Source organism: Salvia hispanica, chromosome 3 (assembly GCF_023119035.1).
Source record: "Salvia hispanica cultivar TCC Black 2014 chromosome 3, UniMelb_Shisp_WGS_1.0, whole genome shotgun sequence".
In the NCBI taxonomy this organism is placed as follows: Eukaryota; Viridiplantae; Streptophyta; class Magnoliopsida; order Lamiales; family Lamiaceae; genus Salvia; species Salvia hispanica.
The window spans coordinates 25,961,952-25,985,161 of NC_062967.1; the positions used below are offsets into that span (position 1 = coordinate 25,961,952).

Sequence of the window (23,210 nt, forward strand, 5' to 3'; positions counted from 1 at the left end):
AAATTCGTGTCAGGTCAAATGGTGACGAATTATTAGAGACGGATGGAGTATAAATAGTAAAGTGGAAATGGTAAATAAAACAAAAAATTATGCTGCTATCTCTCTTATTTTACTAATTTTGAATTAAAATCCATGTCTTTCCAAAGTTTCTATTTTTAGGAAACGGATGGAGTATGACTTACCTGTGCTCGAAAACTGGGGTTTTGGAAATGGTGTCAGAACCGCGGGATATCTCCGACCAAGAGTTGAAGAAATGCCAGAAAGAGACACCGTCGATGGCTACATGGTTGGCAGTGAAGGCTATGAAGAGGCCGTCGATGAGCTCCGTGACCTGCACCGCCAGCAAAGGCTTCGAAACGCCCTCGGAATTGGGGGAGCCGATATCTGCGAAGAGACAAGTTACTATTTTAGGTATGTATTTTGGTTCCAAGATGTCCGACATCGGTGTCGCGGCGGCGATTGCATGAACGAACTCGACTCCGGCGTTGTTGCAGCTGAGGAAGTAGCTGATCGTGCCGTCGTCGTGGGTGGTGGTGGCGAGGCGGCCGGCGAGCGGAGGGAAGAAGCCGAGAGCGCGGGAGAGTGAGGCTTTGAGGTGAGGGATTAGGGCTTGTTTGGATTGTGGGTTTTGAAAGAGAATCCCTTTCTGAATGGGGTCGAGTGAGAGAAGCTGCAAATCCAATGGAGTTAGGTCTAATCTTGAAATGGGATTTGTTTTACTTCCTTCCATCCTAATAACACATGAGGATATTACATCAAATTTGCCATTTTTTCTGCAACTTTTCCATTTTCTTTTGTGCTCAAATGTGTATAGGAATAGAGAATGTGGATGAAGATAAATGTGGTGCAGTACAAAAGAACAAGTGATCTGCCGAATTTTAAAACATGCCCCTTATCAAAAGCAAAATTGGCCACCATTATTTTTAACCAATTTCACCGTCAATTCCCTCCATCCTATGTTGAATGAAGATCGTTGACTCATTAATTCACAGCTCAAGACTTATCTAGACTTAGTCTTTGTTAGTTTTCAAAATTCCTAATGTTTAGCTATTTTCTGTTTTCGTAGTGGTCCTATTTCTTAGCTATATTCAGTTTAGCAGTTGCAATTTTATTGTGTAGAGTGCCTATAAATAGCACCTCATTTCAATGGAATAAATAAGTCTTTTGAGTCATTCTTCTAATACACAAAGGCTACGTTTATTTCCTTCTTCTTGCTTTACTCTACTCTCTGTTTCCAACATTTGTGGCATCTAGTTTGTCGAGGGCAATGGCAAAATAAAGCGTTTTTGGAATAAGATCACGGGATAACCATCGTGAGAAGGTGCCGGGTTGACTCAAAGTTTGATCATGTTGTAGGAATTGAAAATCAAAGGACCATCTTTTTTTCATTTAAGAACAGGGACCTTAAAGCTCATGGTCGGATTAACCGATCGTTTGAAAAGCCCGATGAAAAAGCCAAGTAAAAGGGGAATTCCCAATCAAGGAGTTCTCTACGGAAAGAGGACGAGGCAGGGGGTTTTCCCGAGGCGGGGGCGGGGCCCAAGGCGAATCGTGGCGGCGATCGATGCAAAGCAATATTTTGGTGGACGCAAGGCGCAAGACCCAAAATTCGGGTCATAATTGCGGCAAATATGGGCCGTGAAAGCGTTGTTGGTCAAGGAAAAAACAACATTCGTAAGAAGAGGCAATGATAACAAGTTATTCATGGGGTTTGGGGAAGGCGGGATGTCCAATGATGTTTTTGGGGGGATGGGTTGTCAATCACATGTGTTCCAACAAGGAGATTTTAAAAAGAGCTATAAATTTCCCCAAGATTCAAGTGGCTGTGATACAAATCTTTTCAATTTAGGGGGAAATCAGGGGAAAGGATATGGTAACACCAAACTCATTTATGATTCTATTTTATTCCACATTTGGCACATAATTTATGAGTGTTGGGCAATTGATATCTAGGATTTTTGGGGTTTTTGAGATCTTTATGTCATCAAAAAAAAAAAATGGGAAAATCTTTTTAAAAGGGTTTGCATGGGGGGAAATAAATTTTTCCCTAATATAAAATGTGGAAAAATCCCTTTGTTTCTCCCCAAGGGCAAAAGGGGCTTTTACTTTGGGCATCTCAACACCAATGGTTTAAAGCTTCTTGTGAGAAAGGTATGGTTCATGGGGCCAAAATTGATGATTTTGTTTATGTGAAGGATGTATCTAGGGGAAAAGGAGGGAAATCCTTTCCTGGGTGTATCGGGGAGAGCTTCTAATTGTCTTGAGCTCATTCATCTGATTTGGCGGGTTTTAAAACGAGTCGTTTGAAGGGATTTTTTAAAACCCGATGATTATAGTCGCATGATTTGGGTTTTTTTTATGAAAAAAAAACCAAGTCTTTGAGAACTTCAAGAATTTCGGTATGGTGGAGAAACAAAGTGAAAGAGATCAAGGTTCTTGAGAAAAAGGGGGGGGATTTTTGCTCTAAAATTTAATCATTTTTGAGACTAATGGAATGCAGATTGACAACACCATATCCCCGGGGGAATGGTGTGGGGAGGGGAAAAAAATCGCACCGTTGTAGAGATGGCGAAAGCATGTTGAAGGCGAAGCATCTCCCCAACTCCTGGGCGGGGGTTTTTTTCCGCCGGTATTCTTCGAATTTATCTCCTAAAAAAATGTTAAAAATCGACACCATATGAAGTTTGGGGAGGTAGAAGCCGCGGTGAGCAATCAAAAGGGTTTTTTGGATGCGTAGCTTATGCTTTGGTGAGCTCTCAACACTCCCAAAAGACGGAAATCAAAAGTGTATCTTCATTTGGGTACTTTCTCAAACTAAAGAAAAAATATAAACCTCTTAGTGGAAAAGATTTTCCGAGACGTTGTTTTTCATGAAGATGCGGCTGGGATTGGGAGAAAGCAAGATACCCAAAACTCTCTTCCCCTTTGGGCACAGTGATGGTTTCCGTGTTGCCGACCCTCCGACACCACAAAAAAACCCCATAAACTCACCAAATACTACTCCTCCAAATACGCCTATACCAGCCCCATAAATCCTCCCAAAATTAAATACACCACCTTCATTAAGTAGTTGTTCATCTTTGAAACACCCCCTCCACGAGGCTATAGGTCTCTAACGAATTTTTTGAAAGATGTACTTTTGCTCTTAGGTTGCGGGTCCAAATCGGTTCCATGATCTTCGGAGAAGAGAAGGGATGCAATGAATGGGGGATTGGGAAAAATTTAAAAAAAGGAACTTGGGGCGGGGAAAACTTGCCCGGGAAAAAAAGAGGCAATTCTTAAGGGGGGTTCAAGGCGATAATGCGATGGGGGTGCAAACACAAGGCTGTTTTTTTGTCAAGGGCTAGCGGAAGGGGCATCGACTATGAGGAAACGTTTCTCCGGTGCTCGCCAAACCGTGAGAAAGTTCTTTGGGTTTGGCGCACATCTTAAGTGGCCTATCTATCAACTTTATGTCAAATCTGCTTTCGAACCAGACGGAGGAGGAATCTATGTCGGAAAAAGGATTCGTTGTTGGGCATGGAATTAAGGTCTAGGGTTGAAGAAAGCTTTATATGGCTTAAAGGGCCCGAGCGTGGTGGGGTTGGATTCGTTTTCCGGAGGATTTGAACGAATGCTAACGAGCCTACGTATGAAAGAAGGGGAAATAACGGGAGCTTGCTCCGGTTTTTTATATGTTGATGATATAATATATATGGGGTCTTCAACTCTTTTTTTAAAAAGAGTATGATGAATATGTTTGAGATGACGATTTTGGGTTTGCTTAATTATTTTCGGGTTGGGAAAATTTAAACAAGGGAAGATGGAGTGTTCGTTTCCCAAAAAAATATGCCCAGGATCTTCTAAACGCTTCAAAGACGAATTCTAGCTGCGATCCCATGAATAGAATGAAAAATTCAAATCAAAGATGGTACGGGGGAAGCCGGGAAGCTTTCGGGGTCTAGTTTGGGGGTTTGATTTATTTAACACTACGAGGCCTATTTCCTTTGCCGTTGGTATGGGTTTCCCCTTTTTACTAAAAGTCAACATTTTGGAGCTGCAAAAAGGATTCTTCCCATAGCGGAACTCAAAATTTTGGGATTTGGACTCAAATGTTGCGATTTTGAGTTGGTTGGGGCCGACAGGGTTGGGGGGTTCGGGGGATGATAGGCGAAGTACTTCGGCTTCGTGTTCAATCTTTGGGGGGAGGGGAAGGAGTTCGGGGGTTTCAGTTTCTGGCGAGTATGTGGCTACTTTTCATTGTCAAGGGGTTGAGGTCGTTCCTTAAAAATAGAAACTTTAAAATCTTTCTATTTAGGACATGGACCCCGCAATCCACTAACTCTACGTTCACTATTTTTTCTCTTTCTCTCTCTTACTTTACTCATTTTTCTTTTCATCTTTCTTAGTTAACCAATTTTTCTTACGTACTTTACCAATTATGCATTAAAACTCGTGCTATTTCAAATGTTTCTATTTTTTTTTAATACGGAGGGAGTACAACTTATACCACAAGCCCATCATTAAACACTAATAATAATGTAAATTTCATTATCCACTAACACTATATTTAATTATCCTCTTCTTCATCTATCCTACTTTACCAATTATACGTCAGTTTTCCTACGGTCCGAAACATCCTTATTATTTATTTTTTTACATACGCTTTTGCAATATAAATTGGATTTATGAGCCCCACACTATTAATAACAACACGCATATAGATGACCAATTATTCATCATTTTAATATTTCTCTAATTTTCTCTTTAAAGAACTTCATCCATTAATTTTAGTAGATATTTAAGAATTTATGTATGAACATGCTTATTTTGTCTTTTCAAAATTTTGATTTAAAGCAAAAATTATTTTGTATTTAAAATTCTTTATTGTGACTTGTTTTGTTAACGGTAACAGAAAAAATATTATCAAATTTTTATTATAGCCCTTATTGTGAGTGTGATCTCCTACTCTTGCTCGGGCATTGGGGTGTTTACCGAGTACGCGTGGATTCAGTACCTCAACAAACACATTTTTGCTCGATAAGTATACCTTATTAAAAATCATATCGTAATTTTAACTTTTATTGTTGTTCGCATATAGCTCGTAAATTTTCTTTGCTCAGTGAACTGTCGCACATTGCTTGGTAAGTACAGAGTGACGGCCCTTGCTGTCTAAATCCAACAATGTGCCGCAAATACTCACACAAATATTTTTCACTTGTATGCATGACATCAAGATTGTGGCTGTTAGGAGCTAAGAACAGGACCGAGTGAAGACGAGATTGAAAAGCCAAGTAAATATTTTATACTTATCATATCTATTAGTATTATTTAATATAGCAAATATATTATTTCATTTTCAATTAATAAAAAAAGAGGCCTATTTAATTCTGTTTAAATATTACTACTACATTACTAACTTGAACAAAGGCAGAATCCAATTATTTAAATTCCATCAAATGTCAATATTAATCAAATCTTACAAGTTCACACTCATCAATTAGTTAAATTTCAAGGATATAATTTGGCAATACAAAGTCAGTTCACCTGATAAAAATGACACCAAACTTTCATGACAACGATTACAAATAGACATCGGAAAGAGCCTATCTTTTTAGGTGACTGCTAGTGATGGCTCAATCATCCAAGAGATTGAGCCAATTTGCGATTTGGGATGAGTTTTGATGGCAAGATTAACTTTAATTAGTTAAGTATAGGATCATTTTTTAATTAAGAGAAAAGATAAATGTATATAAATTAATCAAAAATTAATTTTTATTTATTTATTGTATTATATGTAGCAATAAGAAAGAAGTGAAATAGAAATTTTATGTCAATCGTAACATGATTTCGAGCTTGATTCGAATTAATTATACAATATTTAGTAAAGATTTTTTTTAAATATATAAATATTTAAGTTAAAACTTTAATATTTTTTTTTGAAGTTTTGCGAAATGATTGTATGAAATTTATTTTAAATCAGTTAATGTTTATAAAGCAATTTTCAAAGTAAAATATTTAAAAAAGTTTAATTGTGTACGTACAATTATGTATATTTATCTAAATGTAATTATAGAGAATCTTATCACTAATGTAAAAAAAATAGAGTACTAAGTGAAAGTAAAACCCTTTATTGTGGGGATAGGGTTTGTTATTATCTTCACTAAACTTTTTTCCATACACTATAAACATTGGTGTATACTCCATTGAAACAAGGAATTAATATTGTATTGAAGCAAAAGAGACCATTTTTCACGATAGACAGAAATGGCAAATTGAGATGATTAATGGCTAACAAAAGGAGTGGAAAATTCTATAGAATTGTCTAGTACAATATCTAATACTCCACTACTCAGGAATAATTTTCATTATTTAAATTTTATAAAGGTGGTTCGGAGAATCTTATTACTAGTATTGTAAAATCAAGAAAATAAACAGTGTACTCGGTGAAAATAAAACCCTTTAATGTAGGGATGGGGTTTGTTATTATTGTCAACACAAAATTTTGTTCATTAGTAACAACAACTTGTTACTAAATTGAAACAAAGAATTAATATATATTATTTGTCAACCTTTAAAATTGTTGTTCTCCTTGGATCCTTGCCACCACCCATTCTTCTCTACTTGAATCCTGAATTCAAATTGAAGAACAAAATTTTTAAAAAGTTAATAGAATTATGCTAATATAGTTACTATGATGCAGTATTGGAAGAGTTATATTTTTGGTTTTATTTATTTCCTAGTTAATATAATTAGTAGATGGAAAACCTCCTGATTGTTGGGCATAGGCAAACGGTAGAGGTCCATTCTCCAGTTTGTTCTTTTGGATTTGGGAGAGAAAAAGGTAGAATGGAACTTGAAGGCGATAACATTTCTATTCTCGTCCACGATTTCCTCTTCTTTTCCTAGAGAACGCCAGTATCCGACATTGCCTTCGCCAACAAGTTTCATCTTGTCGATTTTTCCATGGAAATATTCATCTCCATGGATCAAGAAATATTCCATGAATAGCCACTCCGAGCCATGCACTGCGAAGAATTCAAAATGATTAGAGGTATATATGATTCTGAATATGATAAATGAACGAATGAATCGAACTCCTTACCAAGATTCTTGGGATGGTGCTGGTAGAAGTGGTGAGCATCAATCTCCTTCATGACCTTAGCCGGGAGAGGTTCGGAGCCCACTATTTTTGACAGATAGAACTGGACCAGCTCTTCGTCGGTTGGATCGAATCGCCAACCAGGCGCCAGCATGAGGTCTTCCTCCACAACTGAACTCTTTCTCCAAACAATGGCCATCTTTATTCTGTTTATAAGTGTGAGATACTTGTGAAATGTTTAAAATTCAGTAACTATTTATAGAGGTCAATGTTGTGTGGTTATTATTAATTTCCTATGAATTATTAACCTTTGGGATAATTTGGGATTATATGTCGTATGCATAAGATTTGAGTGTATCATTTATTACTACTTAATAACATGCGTGCCCAAGTCGTTTTCATATATTCATAATAAATTTACAAATGGGATCTTGTCATGTGTTAGGATTCTTGTGTGAAGATTTCAGATTTTGAATTTGAACTAATGTATTTTAGAATATTTTTACAATTGCACAACCAATTTTCATGTGTTAGGGGCTATATACGTCAATTTTAATTGTTCATACATAGTAAGTGGTTAGTCACGGTCGTATTGAATCCTCCCATCACCATATTTGTATCGACGAAAACTGTATCACTTGTGGTAAATACGATACATGTTGGTCAGCGACATTCCCAGAATTGTGGAGATCGATGATGGTTATATGGACACTCACTGGTTGCATGCGGGATAGAGAGCTACCGGTCCACTTTTTTGCTCATTCAAATCGCAACTATGACCCAACAATGTATTTATGGGAGGCGACAAAGATAAGGACTAGAAGTGAACACGGGGGGCTATATACGTCATTTCGTCTAGCATATCCAACATAACAGATGCCATGATATATCAAACAATTCAATATTCCTTTTCAAGCTCCTAGTTTTGGGACCAAGCTAAGAAAATCATACTGATATGAGTATCATGTAATTCACAAACCACCTAACCAAACAAGCCCTGAGGACTAAATTAATTTTCGATGGGTTTTTCTTAGAAAAAAGCTCAAATTAAATTAAAATGACTTTAAATATAGGTAAAGGATAAACTGTTAACTTTGCACATTGAGGTAAAATATTAAAAGAAACCCGTGTGCATGGTAGGCGAAAGGCATAAGACACTATGTAACTCAAAATCATGATATTTAATTTTAAGGGTAACTTTAATTTCAACTTAATATAAAAAGCAAAGAATAGTTAGAATTAACATGCATTCAATTTTGTAAATAGTATTTATGAAACCCAATCACAATTTAAATTTGGAGCGAAGACAAAATAAACAGGTCTTTGTTAGCTGTATTCTTTTTTCGTTTTTTTTTTTTTTTTGCCTTTTTGAGATTTATGTTGTTAATTATTCACAGTGACACATTCTTCAATCTTGGTGGAGGTCTTCGCACCGCCCTCCCTTTTCCCCTTTAGTCTTCACGCCGATTTGCATCACTCTGCATTTGATTTCATTGTGAAGGCAGGCTTGGAAATTGAGTGTTTACACTACATCTCTATTATACTATATCTGGCCAGAAAAAATAGACATATTTTTTCATTTTTAGTCTTTCCATCAAAATTTGTTTCCACTGCCTCCGTCTACAAAACTAGTCTATTATGAGGTAATATCTATTTATGATAAATTTCTTTCTTTTACAAAGTGAATCCTATTTTATACTAATAAAACTTCAACCACTTTTTATCTCTGTTTATTACTTCCTCCATCCCCAATTAAGAATCACACTTTTCCATTTCGGTCCGTCACCAATTAAGAGTCACACTTCATTTTTACCATAAATAGTAAGTAGGTCCCACATTCCACTAACTCAATTCACTCACATTTTATTATAAAACCAATATAAAAAAATGGGTCTCACATTCCACTAACTTTTTCAACCAATTTTTCTTTACATTTCTTAAAACTCGTGTCCGGTCAAAGAGTGACTCCTAATAGGGGACAGAGGGAGTACTCTTGAAGATTGTGGATATATAAAAGTCATTTGTATTAAATTTTGGCCACCATTAATTCGGTTGTTGTGTGATAGTCAACTTCATCCCAAATTAAGAATAATATCTTAGGTGGAAAATAATTTGTAAAAGTAGATTTTTGGTTTGTTGCTAATTTATTCAGTTAATGAAAAAGAATATTTATGTCCGCCTGTTTTATTCCATCTTTAATATTTCATTGTACCATAGGTCCATAACTAATGCATAAATCTACCAACGACCTCAAATGGAACAACACCTAGCAAGTAAATATTCGAATTCATGATATGTGCATTTTTACTGGGACGAGACTCATTCTCCGCTATCATTACTTAGAAAATTTTAAATTATAAAAAATAGAGGTTCTTAAATATTTATATAAGAATTCATTTTAGTTTGAAGAAAATTTTAAATATTTAAATCAAATAATACACAAAAAATAAAGGTTATATTCCACTGTATATGATTTTTTGCGTATGAAACAAATGAGAGAACAAGCAATAAATAGTTATATTTATTCAAACATTAGAAAGCTGAACAAATAATAGCAAAAAAATGCGCTAGAACAAATAACAGCCAAAACCGCGCCTTGAGGGAATCAAACCTGGGTTGTCACTACGAAACAAGAGCATTTTACCACTAGGTCACTTGCAGTTTTGGGATACATTCGTACACCTTTGTTCTTACATGTATCCGCCACTGCCTCCATCCCTGATTAGTTGGCACTAACTGACTTGGCACGGATTTTAAGAAATATAGTGAAAATGGGTGGAAATAGTTAGTGGGATGTGTGTCCTACTTTTATATATTATCTTGTTCCCTTATAGTTGAAGCGGAACTTCTACACGAAGTTTAAGAAATAGATGTTTAGTGTGTTAAGTAGATAAATAAAAAAGTAAGAGAGAGAAAAAAAGTAAAAATAATAGAGTAGAAAATGAAAAAAGTAGAAAGAATAAAGTCAGACAGAGTAAAGTAAGAGTGAGAAAAAATGTTAATTATTAGTACTATATATGAAAATGATTAAACTATGAATAAATTTCTCAAAATGGAAAAATGAAACTTCTCAACATGGAAGAATGACCCAATTATGAGGAAACTTCTCAACATGGAAAAGTGACTCAACTATGAGAGAACGGAGGAATATTAATTTTGTAATAAAATGTGAGAGGAATGGATGGTAGAATGTGGAGTTTATCACCAAAAGTAGTCAAAAGTAAAGGTGTCAATTAATTGGAGATGGACGGAAAAAAGGGGATTGGCAACTTAATGGCTAACTGGGTAGGTGCACTCGAAAGTTATAGGAGTTATATTTGAAAGAGGGGATTGATACCTTAATGCGGGCTTTGGTATGAGGGGCTTACCAAATGTACTCGAAAGAGGGGATACCTTAATGGCCAACTGGTAGGTACACTCGAGAGAGACCTTATTCTATTGCATAATTTTGGAGAGACATAAAGGTAAATGGTTTGTGAGACTAATTATTACATTATTACTACGTCATTGTAACTTGAAACCAAATCTCTATATATTTCTTCTGCTTTGTATTATTTGTTTTTATGCTTTCTTTTATATGTTTATTTATTTCTGTCTTGTTTAATTAATTAACCCAAAACCTAACGCGTCAAAATAATATACTCCATCTGTCCCTGAAAAGTATGGACTTTCTAATTTTAGAATATTTAAATAACACATTACTCATACACATCATTTTATTTACTACAATTTATACAATTACACTACATTACTAATGATGTGGAGCACATTCTCTTCATTACGTATTTTTAATAAACAATTTAATTAGTTGCATTTTAAATTGATGAAATGAAACGGTCGACTCATAAATAGTAAAGAGAAGAGATAGTTAAAAGTGGTAGCAGGTGTTGTCTCTTGAATAAGAGATAAAAAGTGGTGTGAGCCCATGAATATTATAGGTAAAAGATAGTTAAGAGATGGATAAGAAACGAGGTTGTTAATGGCCTCCAGAGCAATATAAAATTGATACTATGGGCTTGTTTTTTTAAAAAGATAAAGGCCTGATGGTCAGATGGGCTACGCCCAATAACAATGTGATATTGGGCTCAAAAGTTACGAGTTTATTTTGGGCTCGGCCTTCGTAGTTCTCGTTACATTTTACTTTTGAGAAATACTTCTTATCCCATAAATATCAACAACTTGAGAATTTCATACAAATCTTTTTTTTAAGAGACGAAACTCAACATTTTTGAACCAAAAAAATGCTCTGTTTTCATTTTGGATGTAAGTGTACACCAACCTGGTTTTATAAGATATGATAGAGAGAGATAAAAGAAAAAACATTATTATAAAAATCCTAATTACTGCGTACATCGATTGTGTACCACCATTAATAACACTAGAAACGATTGTTGGACATTATTTTATTATCATATATTCAAGAATACATAATTGAATATAAATAAAGCAAGATCTTCGAACAACATGTATTTCACGCATTAATCATAAACATAATGGATCGAAAACTTACCTTTATGATCCATAGCGGAAGCGATTGGGGAAGAAAGATAGAACTTCCTCGGACACGGATAGAACTTCCTCGGACTTTCTTTGGCGTAGTAGCGCAGCTGCAAACTCCAAGGATTTGTTTCTCTCTCTTTCCCTCGTTTATGTGTTCTCTGTAATGTGTGTGATTTGATGGGATCACCACACTTGTATTTATAGGGTAGAGAGAGGACAAACCCTAATTTTAGAACCTTAAAGCTCTTTCCATCAAAGTGGCTTTTTAATTAGGACGTTTCTTTTTGACCAAGTAATACCAAAATCATATTAAATAATTGAACATAATAATTTGATTTGATTTTGTTAGCCAATAATATATCAAACCATAATTATATATATGCGTCCTTTTCTTCCCTTAATAATCAGAGGAATAAAATACTATTCCTTTCTCTTAATGATAACGCATACATATACTTATAATTATGTTAATATATTCTTCATTTTCCTTATTAGTAGAGGAACATATATTTAGTCAAACTTAATGACTAATTAGGAAACGTCTTACATAAATCAATATATACAATTGACAGTTAATTAATTAGGGAAAAATGTATCTAATACCAATTAATGTATTATATTAAAAATCTAATTCTATTTAGGATTCTATCATATGTCACATATGTGAGACATAAAACTTACGACGACTACTCTATACCAATAGTACTCAAATACCATAACATTTAATGTGGAAAAAAAATTAAAACAATCCTACCGCTTATCCCATAAACTTGCAAGCTAAGGAAACTTGTATAATTACCCTTTATATAAAACAATAAAAGTGTAAATTTTATTATCTATGCTATCTTATTTAGATGAAATGAATCCTACCCCTCCATTTTAAAACTTGAAAGTTTTACATGCACGAAAGCAATTACTACAATCCAACTTTTTATATTTCCATTTATAGAAGAGTAATTTCATCCCTAAAGAAATTTGAAATGGAGGGTTTAAAATTGAAACTGAATAATCTAACTAAAGAAGAAGCAAAAGAAAAGCATAAAGAGACACTCATTAAACACAAGACTGTGCATAGAGAGGAGAGCTTAGAATTCTAAAGTGCAAAATCAAATAAGAGCAACAAATAAAGCAAAATTCACTTGGCATTTTTGGTTATTCCCACTTTATTCCAACTGTACAAATCTTTGCTTTCAATGGCTTCTGTCTCAATTCTTGCAGCCATTCCACAACTCCCTTTATAGGGGATGAAGAATATCCAACGTGGAAAATACAAGAGCGCGATATATGACATGGAAAATCGGAAGAGGCATAATAAAAGGGATTGATTGAGCGTTGGTCTAAAACAAATCCACATATTCTTGGCTTCATTCCAACTAACTTTTATTCAAACATGTCAGTCTTCTAAAACAGCCTTAGATATTTGCTTATGATTGGGGTGAATCCAACTTCTCTTCATGTCTTAGGCCTTCCCTTTTTTCTACTTTATTTCTTTATTTAACCTCACAACACATATAATAATGACAACATATATTGTCTCAACAACAACAAATCCCCCTTGAGCCTCACCCTGCAAGAAATGGGCTGCTTGATCTACAGAGTGGCCGTCGTTGCAGTCTTCTTCGTTGCGTTTCTGTCTGTCGATGTGGAAACTGTCTCGGGGCTGAGAAGGGTGGATCTTGCTCTAAGAAGGGGTGGTGATGATGCATTGCAAGACACGAGCACGCAATTGGATATCGCGCCTTCCCCTGCGATGGTTGTTGACCCGAACGAGTCTCAGAAGAGAAGAGTTCGACGCGGAGAGGATCCCATTCACAACGAAATAGTGGTGGGAGATGAACAGCCTTAATATTTGCTTCTTTTGAGTTTTCAAGTATAGGTTTGTTTTGTTTTGATTGTTTTATTTGTTTCACATCAATGAGTTTTGACCTGCAAAATTGAGGCTAGAAAGAGCAAGAAGCAAAGTATAGTTTTAGGCTCTAACCATATATACTTCAAACAGTTTAGTTATATCTTTTAGCTTTCAATGGTTGTTTATGTTTCTTGTTAATATGTAGTCAATCCTAAAAATGAATACAGAGTTTGATTTTTTTTTAGTATTGTGTGTTTGATTTCCACCAAAATATATTGAAAAATCACATCTGAAATAAGCACTATAAGGGCAAATCAAAAGACTGTACACACTAAATTAAGAACTCACAGCCTAAACAGCCAGTCTCTTTGGATCTTGTTTGAGTCAATAAATTTTGTGACTATTTTCAAAATCTGTAAATGGGGCCTAATTCGTATGGACCTAAGGCCCAGGAGAAGATTTAAAACTAGTTTAAAAATTATATTTGCAGTAATTTTTCGATTAATTAGTGAATCGAATTATAACTCGGATCGATTAACCAACTTAATCGATTTGAGTATAGCCGGTCAATCGAATAACCATCTCAACTTCAACATGGCCTAGAAATTTTCATAATCTGACCAAATCTAACTAGTAACTATACAAAATGGAACTAGATAATTTATGAATTGGGCCCAAATTATGCAAAACTCAGCCCTTTTATGATTGGGCTCTGATTCAATTCCATTCGAGGATCTTACTAAAGTTCAAATACTTTAAATAGAATTATTATATGCTAGAATTATACTATTATATCTAAAATAAAAGAGTTTTAGACATGCTCATATGGATAATAAATATCTTTTGATTGTAGATTTACTTTCGTCATATGGATCAAAACCTGATCAGATTTTCTAGCCAAATAACTTTATTTTGTAGGAGACTATGGAGTAGTGGAGTAATATATATTGAAGATAAATAAACGATGGAAATTAAAATGTTGTTTTCAACATGGTAGTTGTAAATAGTTTAGTTACATTGGGAATTGGATCAATAATTGAGTCACATGGTTTGGGTATTCGATGTGAAAGCTCTCAATATATGTAGAGAATATATATGATCGATCTCTATATGAAGTTTGCAGCGATCGACAACTCACGATATTATATCATTTCGACATTGATAATCTATTTCTAAATAGTACTTCCCCCGTCCTCCATTAAGAGTCACATTTTTTCATATTGGTCTGTCCTCAATTAAGAGTCACACTTCATTTTTACCATAAATAGTAAGTAAGTCTCACATTCCACTAACTCAATTCACTTACATTTTATTATAAAACCAATATAAATGGGTCCCACATTCCACCAATTTTTTTTATATTTCTTAAAACTCGTGCTCGGTCAAAGAGTGACTCTTAATAGAGGACGGGGGAGTATATGAATTTTTAATTTTTTACTAATTTAATGGTGACATGGCACATTAATTATCATCTACGCCGTGAAATGAAACAAGACACTCTTTCTTGTTATTTACTTGTAATACATGACATTGGAGATTTACTATTTTCCCCAACCTTTTTTTATCTAAAAGTATCTTTGGGATTTATAATTTTTTTTATGTCCAATAATTTCAATCATTTTTTTTAATCGCAAACCAATATTTTATATTAAAAAACATTTTTTTTATTATTTTAGTTTATATTTTACGCCGATTTACAATTCATCTTCATTTCAAAATTTCGATGGTTCCCTACGGAGAAAATGACAGTTCCAGTTTCGAGGATAACAAGCTCTTACAGTTGCCCTCAATAAGATTTTGATAAATAAATTTGGTCATGCATTAATACATTTTATAATTGGAGTTCATTTTACATTTATTTAATGTAATATCAAGAATTTGAAATTATGCTATTTAATAGTAGATGAACTTTTAACTATTTAGGTTCTATGTTACGAAAATTATAAGATGTGAAATTGGAGAATAACTGAAAATTGATAAATGATATATGATAAATAAATATACTCCCTCCGTCCACGATTTAAAGTCTCATTTTGGTTTTATAATAGAATGTGAGTGTAATGAGTTAGTGGAAAATGAAGTCCATTTATAAAAAATGGAAAACGTAATATAGATATTATTTTGTGGATGAACCAAAATGACAAATATGGATATTATTTCATGGTCAAAAGGAATAGTAAATTGTGATATGATCAAGGGTATAAATTGTAAGTGTTGTGGTATAAATTTGTGAATATTGACATGAAATAGTAAATAGTGAATATTGACATAAATTGTAAGTGAACATTTGTGGTTTGGAATATTGAAAAGTGAATTGTGGTATATATGAGGTTTGTCTATAACATAAATAGGCTCTAATCAACTGAGGCGCATTCTGGATCATTGCCTTATGAATCTTAGTCTCCACCACACAATAACGACGTTTCATCAATTTTCATTTCAATCATTATTGTCAAGATATTCTTCATTCATTACGCTCTTTGAGGAGTAGAGTGGACACCGAATTCTAACCCAATTAGACTTAGCAAACCACCGGATAAGTATTTTATTCTCAAAGTTCCCATTTAGTTAAAAACTTTCCACCTATTTTTTACTTTTAAATTTATTTCATATGACTCACTATTAATTTTGTATTTTTTTTTCCCACATTTATACATCATCGGATTTTCTCTTTATGCTAGGAACTTATGGTTGATTCCATGATGAAATTTGTGAAAGTGGGTAATGCGAGAAAGTTCCATATATATATCACAAGCTTCTTAGTGCTATGGTGAGTTTGATTGCATATTGTAATTTCGTATTTATATATTGGTGATTTCTTTGTAATATTCGTCGCTCATCCCTATGAATTTCACATTAAGAACATGTGGATTGATTATCATCTCATTAATATATTCTACCTCAAGGCTACTATGTTTGTTTAAGGTCAACTAATTGCCAACAAAAATCACAAACTTTTGTTAGTCACAAATTTCCCAACTAAACCTCTTCAAATTTTTCGTTAAACTTAGCCAAACTATGCACATATACATTGTTGTTTAAAATGAAGGACTGCATCAGTTTTATATAAGAAATTTGATTCCTCCAAAAATAATACAAAAACAAATAAGAAAACTTGACTGCACTGTAGGGGTGAGAAAAAAAATCGAATATCCGAACCGAACTAAACCGAAATTTTAAAATTCGGTTCGGTTTTTTCGGTTTTTCGGTTCGGTTTTAAATATACAAAAAATTTCGATTTTTCGGTTCGGTTCGGTTTTGGGGGAAAAAAACGAAAAATCGAATATTTTAAATATAATATTATTTATATTTATTCTATTAATTTAATATATTATATCATATATATAATTTATATTCTTTTAATATATTTTATATAATATGTATTATATATATTCTATTAATTTTATATTATATATATTTATATTTTATTAGTATATATAAAATAAAATAAATTATATATATATATATTAATATATACTATTTTTTTCGGTTTTTCGATTTTGTTCGGTTTTTGAAGTTCGATTTTCGGTTTTTCGGTTCAGTTCGGTTTGGATTTTGAACTAAATTTAGTTTTACGGGTTTGGTTCGGTTTTGGCAAAATTACCTTTCTAACTGAAACCGAACTGAAACCCGAATGCTCACCCAATTGAAAAATTACCTTTCTAACTGCGGTAATTTTGTGAAAAAGTAAGTCTCTTTCTATAAAACTTTTGCTTGAATTTAAAGACTTTCTAGTTCATTCCGACAGACGGTTTATTTTAATAATGTGATGAACTTTGTCTTCTAGTTTTTATTGCTTCTTTTTAAAGAGTTCTCCACTGCAAGATACCCTAATAAAAATTTTTATGTCTGTTTCTCGAAATTCGCAACTATTGATTAAAAATATTTATGCAAATAAACATTTATCAAATAAGTACTATCAAACTTAAACGCCTATTCAAGGACCAGATTTTACATGAAACAAAAATTATTTTTATTTGAGATCTCTCTACATATATATCGAGCTTTTCATTCATCATCAAAACCTTTGAGAAGAACTGTTCTATTTTAAGCATTATTAATGATACCTAGTTGCTATCTATTTTTTAAAAAATCGGCACGTGTTTGTGGTAATTAATTATAAGTAATCAAATCTGTTTAATTAATGGTAAATATTTTCTTTGTAAAAATTTATCACTACTTTTGAATTTTGATTATTTTTTAGTTGAATCAGAATGAATTATTAAATTTATAAGGATCCGTGCCTTAGAGAAATCATATGAACATATTACAAGTTTATGTCATTCTGCATAAGATCTTTAGAGAAATCAACCGTGCATTAGTATAATGTTTCATCGTAAGATGTATGGTTTGCTCGAATTCGAAAACTAACAAACTAAATAAATTATCCTTGAGTTTGATTCATATTTTCTTTTGTCTCACCAAACAAAACACTCCTACGGATTCATATTTGAAGGTGATTCAAGTAATTCGTGAATATCCGCTCATTTACAAATCTAAGTATTCTTGGATGACTCAGTTTGTTAGACAAGATACAATATAAGATATGCCAAAATTTTCTTGGGCAACGGGACATGAGAAGATAAAGATAAACATAGTTTCTAATCATGAAAAATAGTGAAAAATCAAACGGGTGCTTAAAGTACCATTAATTTCGAATGCACCATATTAAATAAGTATATATCTCACACCAGTGGATCTTCACGAAGGGTTTACAACATAATCAATTTCATTATTTTATGTGAAAAAAAAGTAATTGATTTGAATCCACCTATTGTCTCCCATTTCAATAAAATATATGTACCTATCTCTATATCTATTATAAGTCCCACTAGTGAAAAAAATTAAGAAGATGATCTCTACTAGGAGTTATATTAATTAAATACTTCAACTTTAGTCAACTTTACGTGAGTAAACAAATTGGAAATCTGCATTATCGACAGGAAACATGACTGGATACGTGGGCCTTATCTTGTTGATTAATCAAGAAAAACAATAATAACAATATCAAATTAATTATATAAAGCTTCCTTCCTATTTGTTTGGTGAAAAAAAAATGAAAAAACAACTAGTTGAACAGTTGGAATTCTTACATATCCTGTCTTTTGGTTCCTCACTCTCCCAAAAAGATCCAAATCCGATCACCCTATTTTATTCTTCCTCTTAACTGGATGATTCCATTGATATATGCAGCCTGTTCAACAACAGCCTATCACACCTGTTTTTAATTAATAGCAATTCAATTTTGTAAATTTCCATGTTGGATCCTCTGTCTGAGATCTTCATCACTTAGATTGATTATTGTCTGAAGATAGTCCATTTTAGCTCTCTATTTTTGCCCTTATTTTATTTGCTCTCTATAACTAATGAATAAAAAAACAGCAAAAAATGAGCAGCAGAGACGGAATACTTATCAACTACTACAAAACTTCTATCACATTTAATTAGTAAAAAACTGATAGATAAATAAATAACACTATCGATTTACAACTAAAATAAACAGAGAATTGAATAAATCAAAGCTTAAATTTCTGAATTTCTTTATGATAGCACTGATTGGAATTGAATAAATTAAAGCTCAACTTAAGAGAATTGACTTTGATCAAATATTTAATTGGTCAAATTTCCGAGTAAAATTGTATAATTACAACAATCCCAGTTTCCAATATATTTTTGGAAGGAAAAAAAAAAACAGACCGTTTAATTAAGGCAGGTTGATTTTCTTGAATCTTGAAAATCAAAATAATGGATCAAGAAGGGGAGGAGCTGTCTTCGCGGTCGACCTCGCGGCGGTGGAAGTTCCTGTGGCAGCCGCAGGCGGCGCAGCTGAGGGCAGCGGCCGTCCCTTCTGCGCCGCCTGCCATGAACTCCCGGCACCCATCCACCGCATATCCCCCGATATTCGCTGCATGGTTCTTCTGGCATTCGCCGTATCTCACTTGATTGCTTGAGCTTCGACGAACCGATTCTTTTCTCATCACCACTTGCCTCTTCTTCATTTTTCTAGAACCCTAATTTCAAGAATTGTTTGGAAAAAATTGATTAAAATTCAAAAAAAAAAAAAAAAAATTGGATCTTTGTAGATTAAATTGGGGAAGAATTTGGTTTCAACAATGGAATCAAGGGAGGGGATGAAGATAAAGGTAAAATGCCAAAAATACTAATTTGAAGTGAGAGCACCTTAACCTAACCCTAGCAAGAGGGTATATTTATATGGGCAAAGATCCTATTTTTCCCACTTGAAAAGTGAAGGTTGGGGCAGTTGCCATTTTTTTTTTAATTATTATTACTTTAAATATATACCCTTTGTTGTGGCAATAGATTTATCACTATTGAGTTTAATAAAGATTCTGCCCATAGAAATTTTATCCACTAACAAAACGCCACGTACATACAGAGTGTCATTTCAATTTTCTTTTTTCCCACAGCAAATCATGAAATTTAGGTCAACAATATTAATATCTTTTGTTTAATTTTCTTTGTAAGACATGAGGGGTATTGTCTGAATTATTTGCATATAATGTAGTCAATGAGCACTTATTCAAATCAAAATTATTAAGGAAGAAAATGGATTGAAGAAATGAGTAGAAGGGTCTTGAGAAATGATCTCCCAACTGCCTTGAAAAGGTGAATTAGGCCAACAATCTAATTCTTGATGGGAAAGCATAATTTTGCTTTGGATGTGTTTAAAGTGATTGATTTAGCCTTTAAAATGGCATCTAATTCTAAATTTGTGGGTCCTTAATGACAAGTTGAACATGGCCTTCAAATCATGTCATCAAAATTTTTGTCTAGTTACCTATATAGCTAGCTCACTGATCCCATATTTTATCTAATTTTATCTGACTCATATTTGTTCTGTTTAAGGAAATGTGACCGAATGTGTCATTAAGAATATAATGTAGGAGTATAGTCTAGCTAGCTCCTTAGGGATGTCCACAACCATGTACTGTATTATTAAAGTCAAATGTCTCGAGTTCAAATTACACCAACATCTCTATAAATTTGAGCGATACTCATGTTTAGTTATTAATATACAGTATATACTTTTGGATTAGTGGTTTTCGAATAAATTTGTATTATTAAAGTCAAATGTCTCGAATTCGAATTACACCAGCGCCTCTATAGATTAGAGCGATCTTTCGATTATTAATCTATATACTCTTTTTGTTTATTCAAATAAATTGTTTAATATTTTGAAGGTACGCATCCATTGGCTAAATATTCAATTGGTCCATGAGTGAAAGGTGGGAAAGAAGACACACAATAGGATAATGGCAGACAAGTATGATATAATCGTCAAATATATGAACAAGTAGTAATTTGGGTTATATGTTGGTACTCAATGGTAGTCCTATTTGAGGAGGTAAATTTCAATTTCTAATTAGTAAGGTTCCGACCACTTCAAAGTTACCTTACTTGGGGTGTTTTTTATACCACATGTGAGCCATGTAGGACCGACATGGGGGAATAGAGAAGCTTGTGTGGTGTGGTTGATTCCATTCACATAGCTTCACCATTAACTACTCCCTTGGTTCACGTACGTTTTAAAGATTAGTTATAATATAGTGTAGATTTTAAAAAATTGTTTGGTTCGGTGAAAAAAATGAATGGATTAAATTAGTGAAACGTGAATCTCACTTTTATAGTATGATGATTTACTGAAGATCCACTTGTTAAAAATGAAAAGAAAAATATATTGATTTTTAAATTGTATGTGACGTCTGACGTCCCATGCATGACAATTATTTAATGGACGGAATGAGTAGTATTTAATTTGTAACCAATACAAACTTGGCTTTCAATGGCTAAAGATAGAATAAATATGTACTCTCTTAGTTCCAAGTAAGTTGAGTTATATATTTCTTTTCGTTCTAAGATAGTTGAATAATTTTTATGAAAAAAAATATATCCCTTTCATTGCTTGTCTCCCACTTTAGTATCTCTCCTATTTATTCTCTCTGAATTCTAACTTTTAAACATCAAAATTTTCAATCTCATATATAAAAAATGCATAAACTAACTTGGAACAACAATTAGTATATATATATATATATATATATATATATATATATATATATATATATATATATAGATGTGATCATATCATGATAAAAATGATAGTCATAGTAGTTGATAAAATGAATACTTTTGGCTGATAACATGATACTTAATGGATTACGATACTTTTCTGGCTGATCATAATGAGCAACCTTGGAATAGAGTTTCTACAACGGTTTACATCTACAAGGAAACTTCTATGACAAACTATCTTTGAAGAAGGCTTCCAAAATAATTTCAATTGAACAATACAGAAGAGTTCTCTTCACATTGCACAGACCTACAAATGAAAAGTCTAATCTAGTTCAAATTGAACCACAAACAATGGCAAAATAATGTTTAAAGCCTACATAAGTAAATGTCTACCAACAAAATCTATGCTGAAGTATGGTAATTAAAACAAGCGCTGAGTTTCAGTTAGAGATCCTATCATGCTTGCGCTTGGCTTCACCATCTACGCACTTCATGCCTGTTAGGCGGCATCTTCCTGGGCGCCATTAACAGCAGGCGCTGGCTGTTCATTGTCAGCGACAACAACTTCTGTTTTCTTCCGCTTTGTGGCGGACTTCTTTCTCGTTTGAGCCGCAGGACTCTTCGAAGGCTGCGGAAGCAATAAGCACCAAAATATTCAGGAAGCAGAAAAATCTAGAAAGAAGAATTCAACATCACGAATGTTCTTAACTAATAAACAAAAGATTTCAGTGTGTTAAACAGTTTATGTAATTATATAAAGTCAAAGTATTCACAAATTATCATTTTATCATTTTCAGAAACTATCATTTTATGCACCCAAAGTATCATTTTATCAAGCAAAAAAACAATTTCTACATTTAAACAGATCATCCAAACACATAGCAACACACACACACACAAAAACACAGAGACACACACAACAACACACACAAACACAACAGCAGTAGCCTCAGGACACACACACACACAAACATAAAGTATCATATTATCCCATGAAACTATCATTTTATCCCATGAAACTATCATTTTATCTTGAAACTATCATTTTATCAAGGGCAATTATCATTTTATCAACTATCATTTTATAATCTGAAACTATCATTTTATCCCATGAAACTATCATTTTATCTTGAAACTATCATTTTATCAAGGGCAATTATCATTTTATCTTCTGAAACTATCATTTTCTAAATTTCAATGAGTTCAAAAAAAGCAGAGAGGGCATAACTTGTCACTTAAGTAGAACAAAACACCAGTCACAAAGTATCATTTTATCATTTTCAGAAACTATCATTTTATGCACCCAAAGTATCATTTTATCAAGCAAAAGCACAATTTCTACATTTAAACAGATCATCCAAACACATAGCAACACACACACACAGCAAAACACACATAAACAAAGCAAAACACACACACAAACACAGAAAAACACACGCCAGCAGCACACACAACAAAATGTAAATCTAAATATATAGATTGTTCTCAATATTGTTATGCATGAATGATATTGTATAAATATAAGAAATATCTACACTAAAAAACTACAGAATCTAAAAAAAATCGAGAAAATCTCCAGCAAAATGATAAATCGAGCAAAATCAAAAGTGAAATAAGTAATAAACTTCATCCAACCTTTCTTCGATGATGCTTGATCGTTTTCCTTCGACATTTTCCAGAATCGGATGATTTTTCCTTCGATTCAAAGGCTTTGAAACGCGATTCAGAGGGTTTGATTGTGAGAGA

The 23,210-nt window shown here is 33.2% G+C and overlaps 1 protein-coding gene across 1 annotated transcript; it reads right to left on the reverse strand.

Moving 5' to 3' along the window:
- Positions 1-18,389: 18,389 nt before the first annotated feature.
- LOC125216275 (mini zinc finger protein 2-like) lies at positions 18,390-19,661 on the reverse strand. Its single transcript, XM_048117948.1, has 2 exons — positions 19,128-19,661; positions 18,390-18,624 (listed from the first exon to the last, which is right to left on the reverse strand). The coding sequence occupies exon 1, from the start codon at positions 19,427-19,429 to the stop codon at positions 19,181-19,183; it is 249 nt and encodes an 82-aa protein (XP_047973905.1). The 5' UTR covers positions 19,430-19,661; the 3' UTR covers positions 18,390-18,624; positions 19,128-19,180.
- Positions 19,662-23,210: the final 3,549 nt, after the last annotated feature.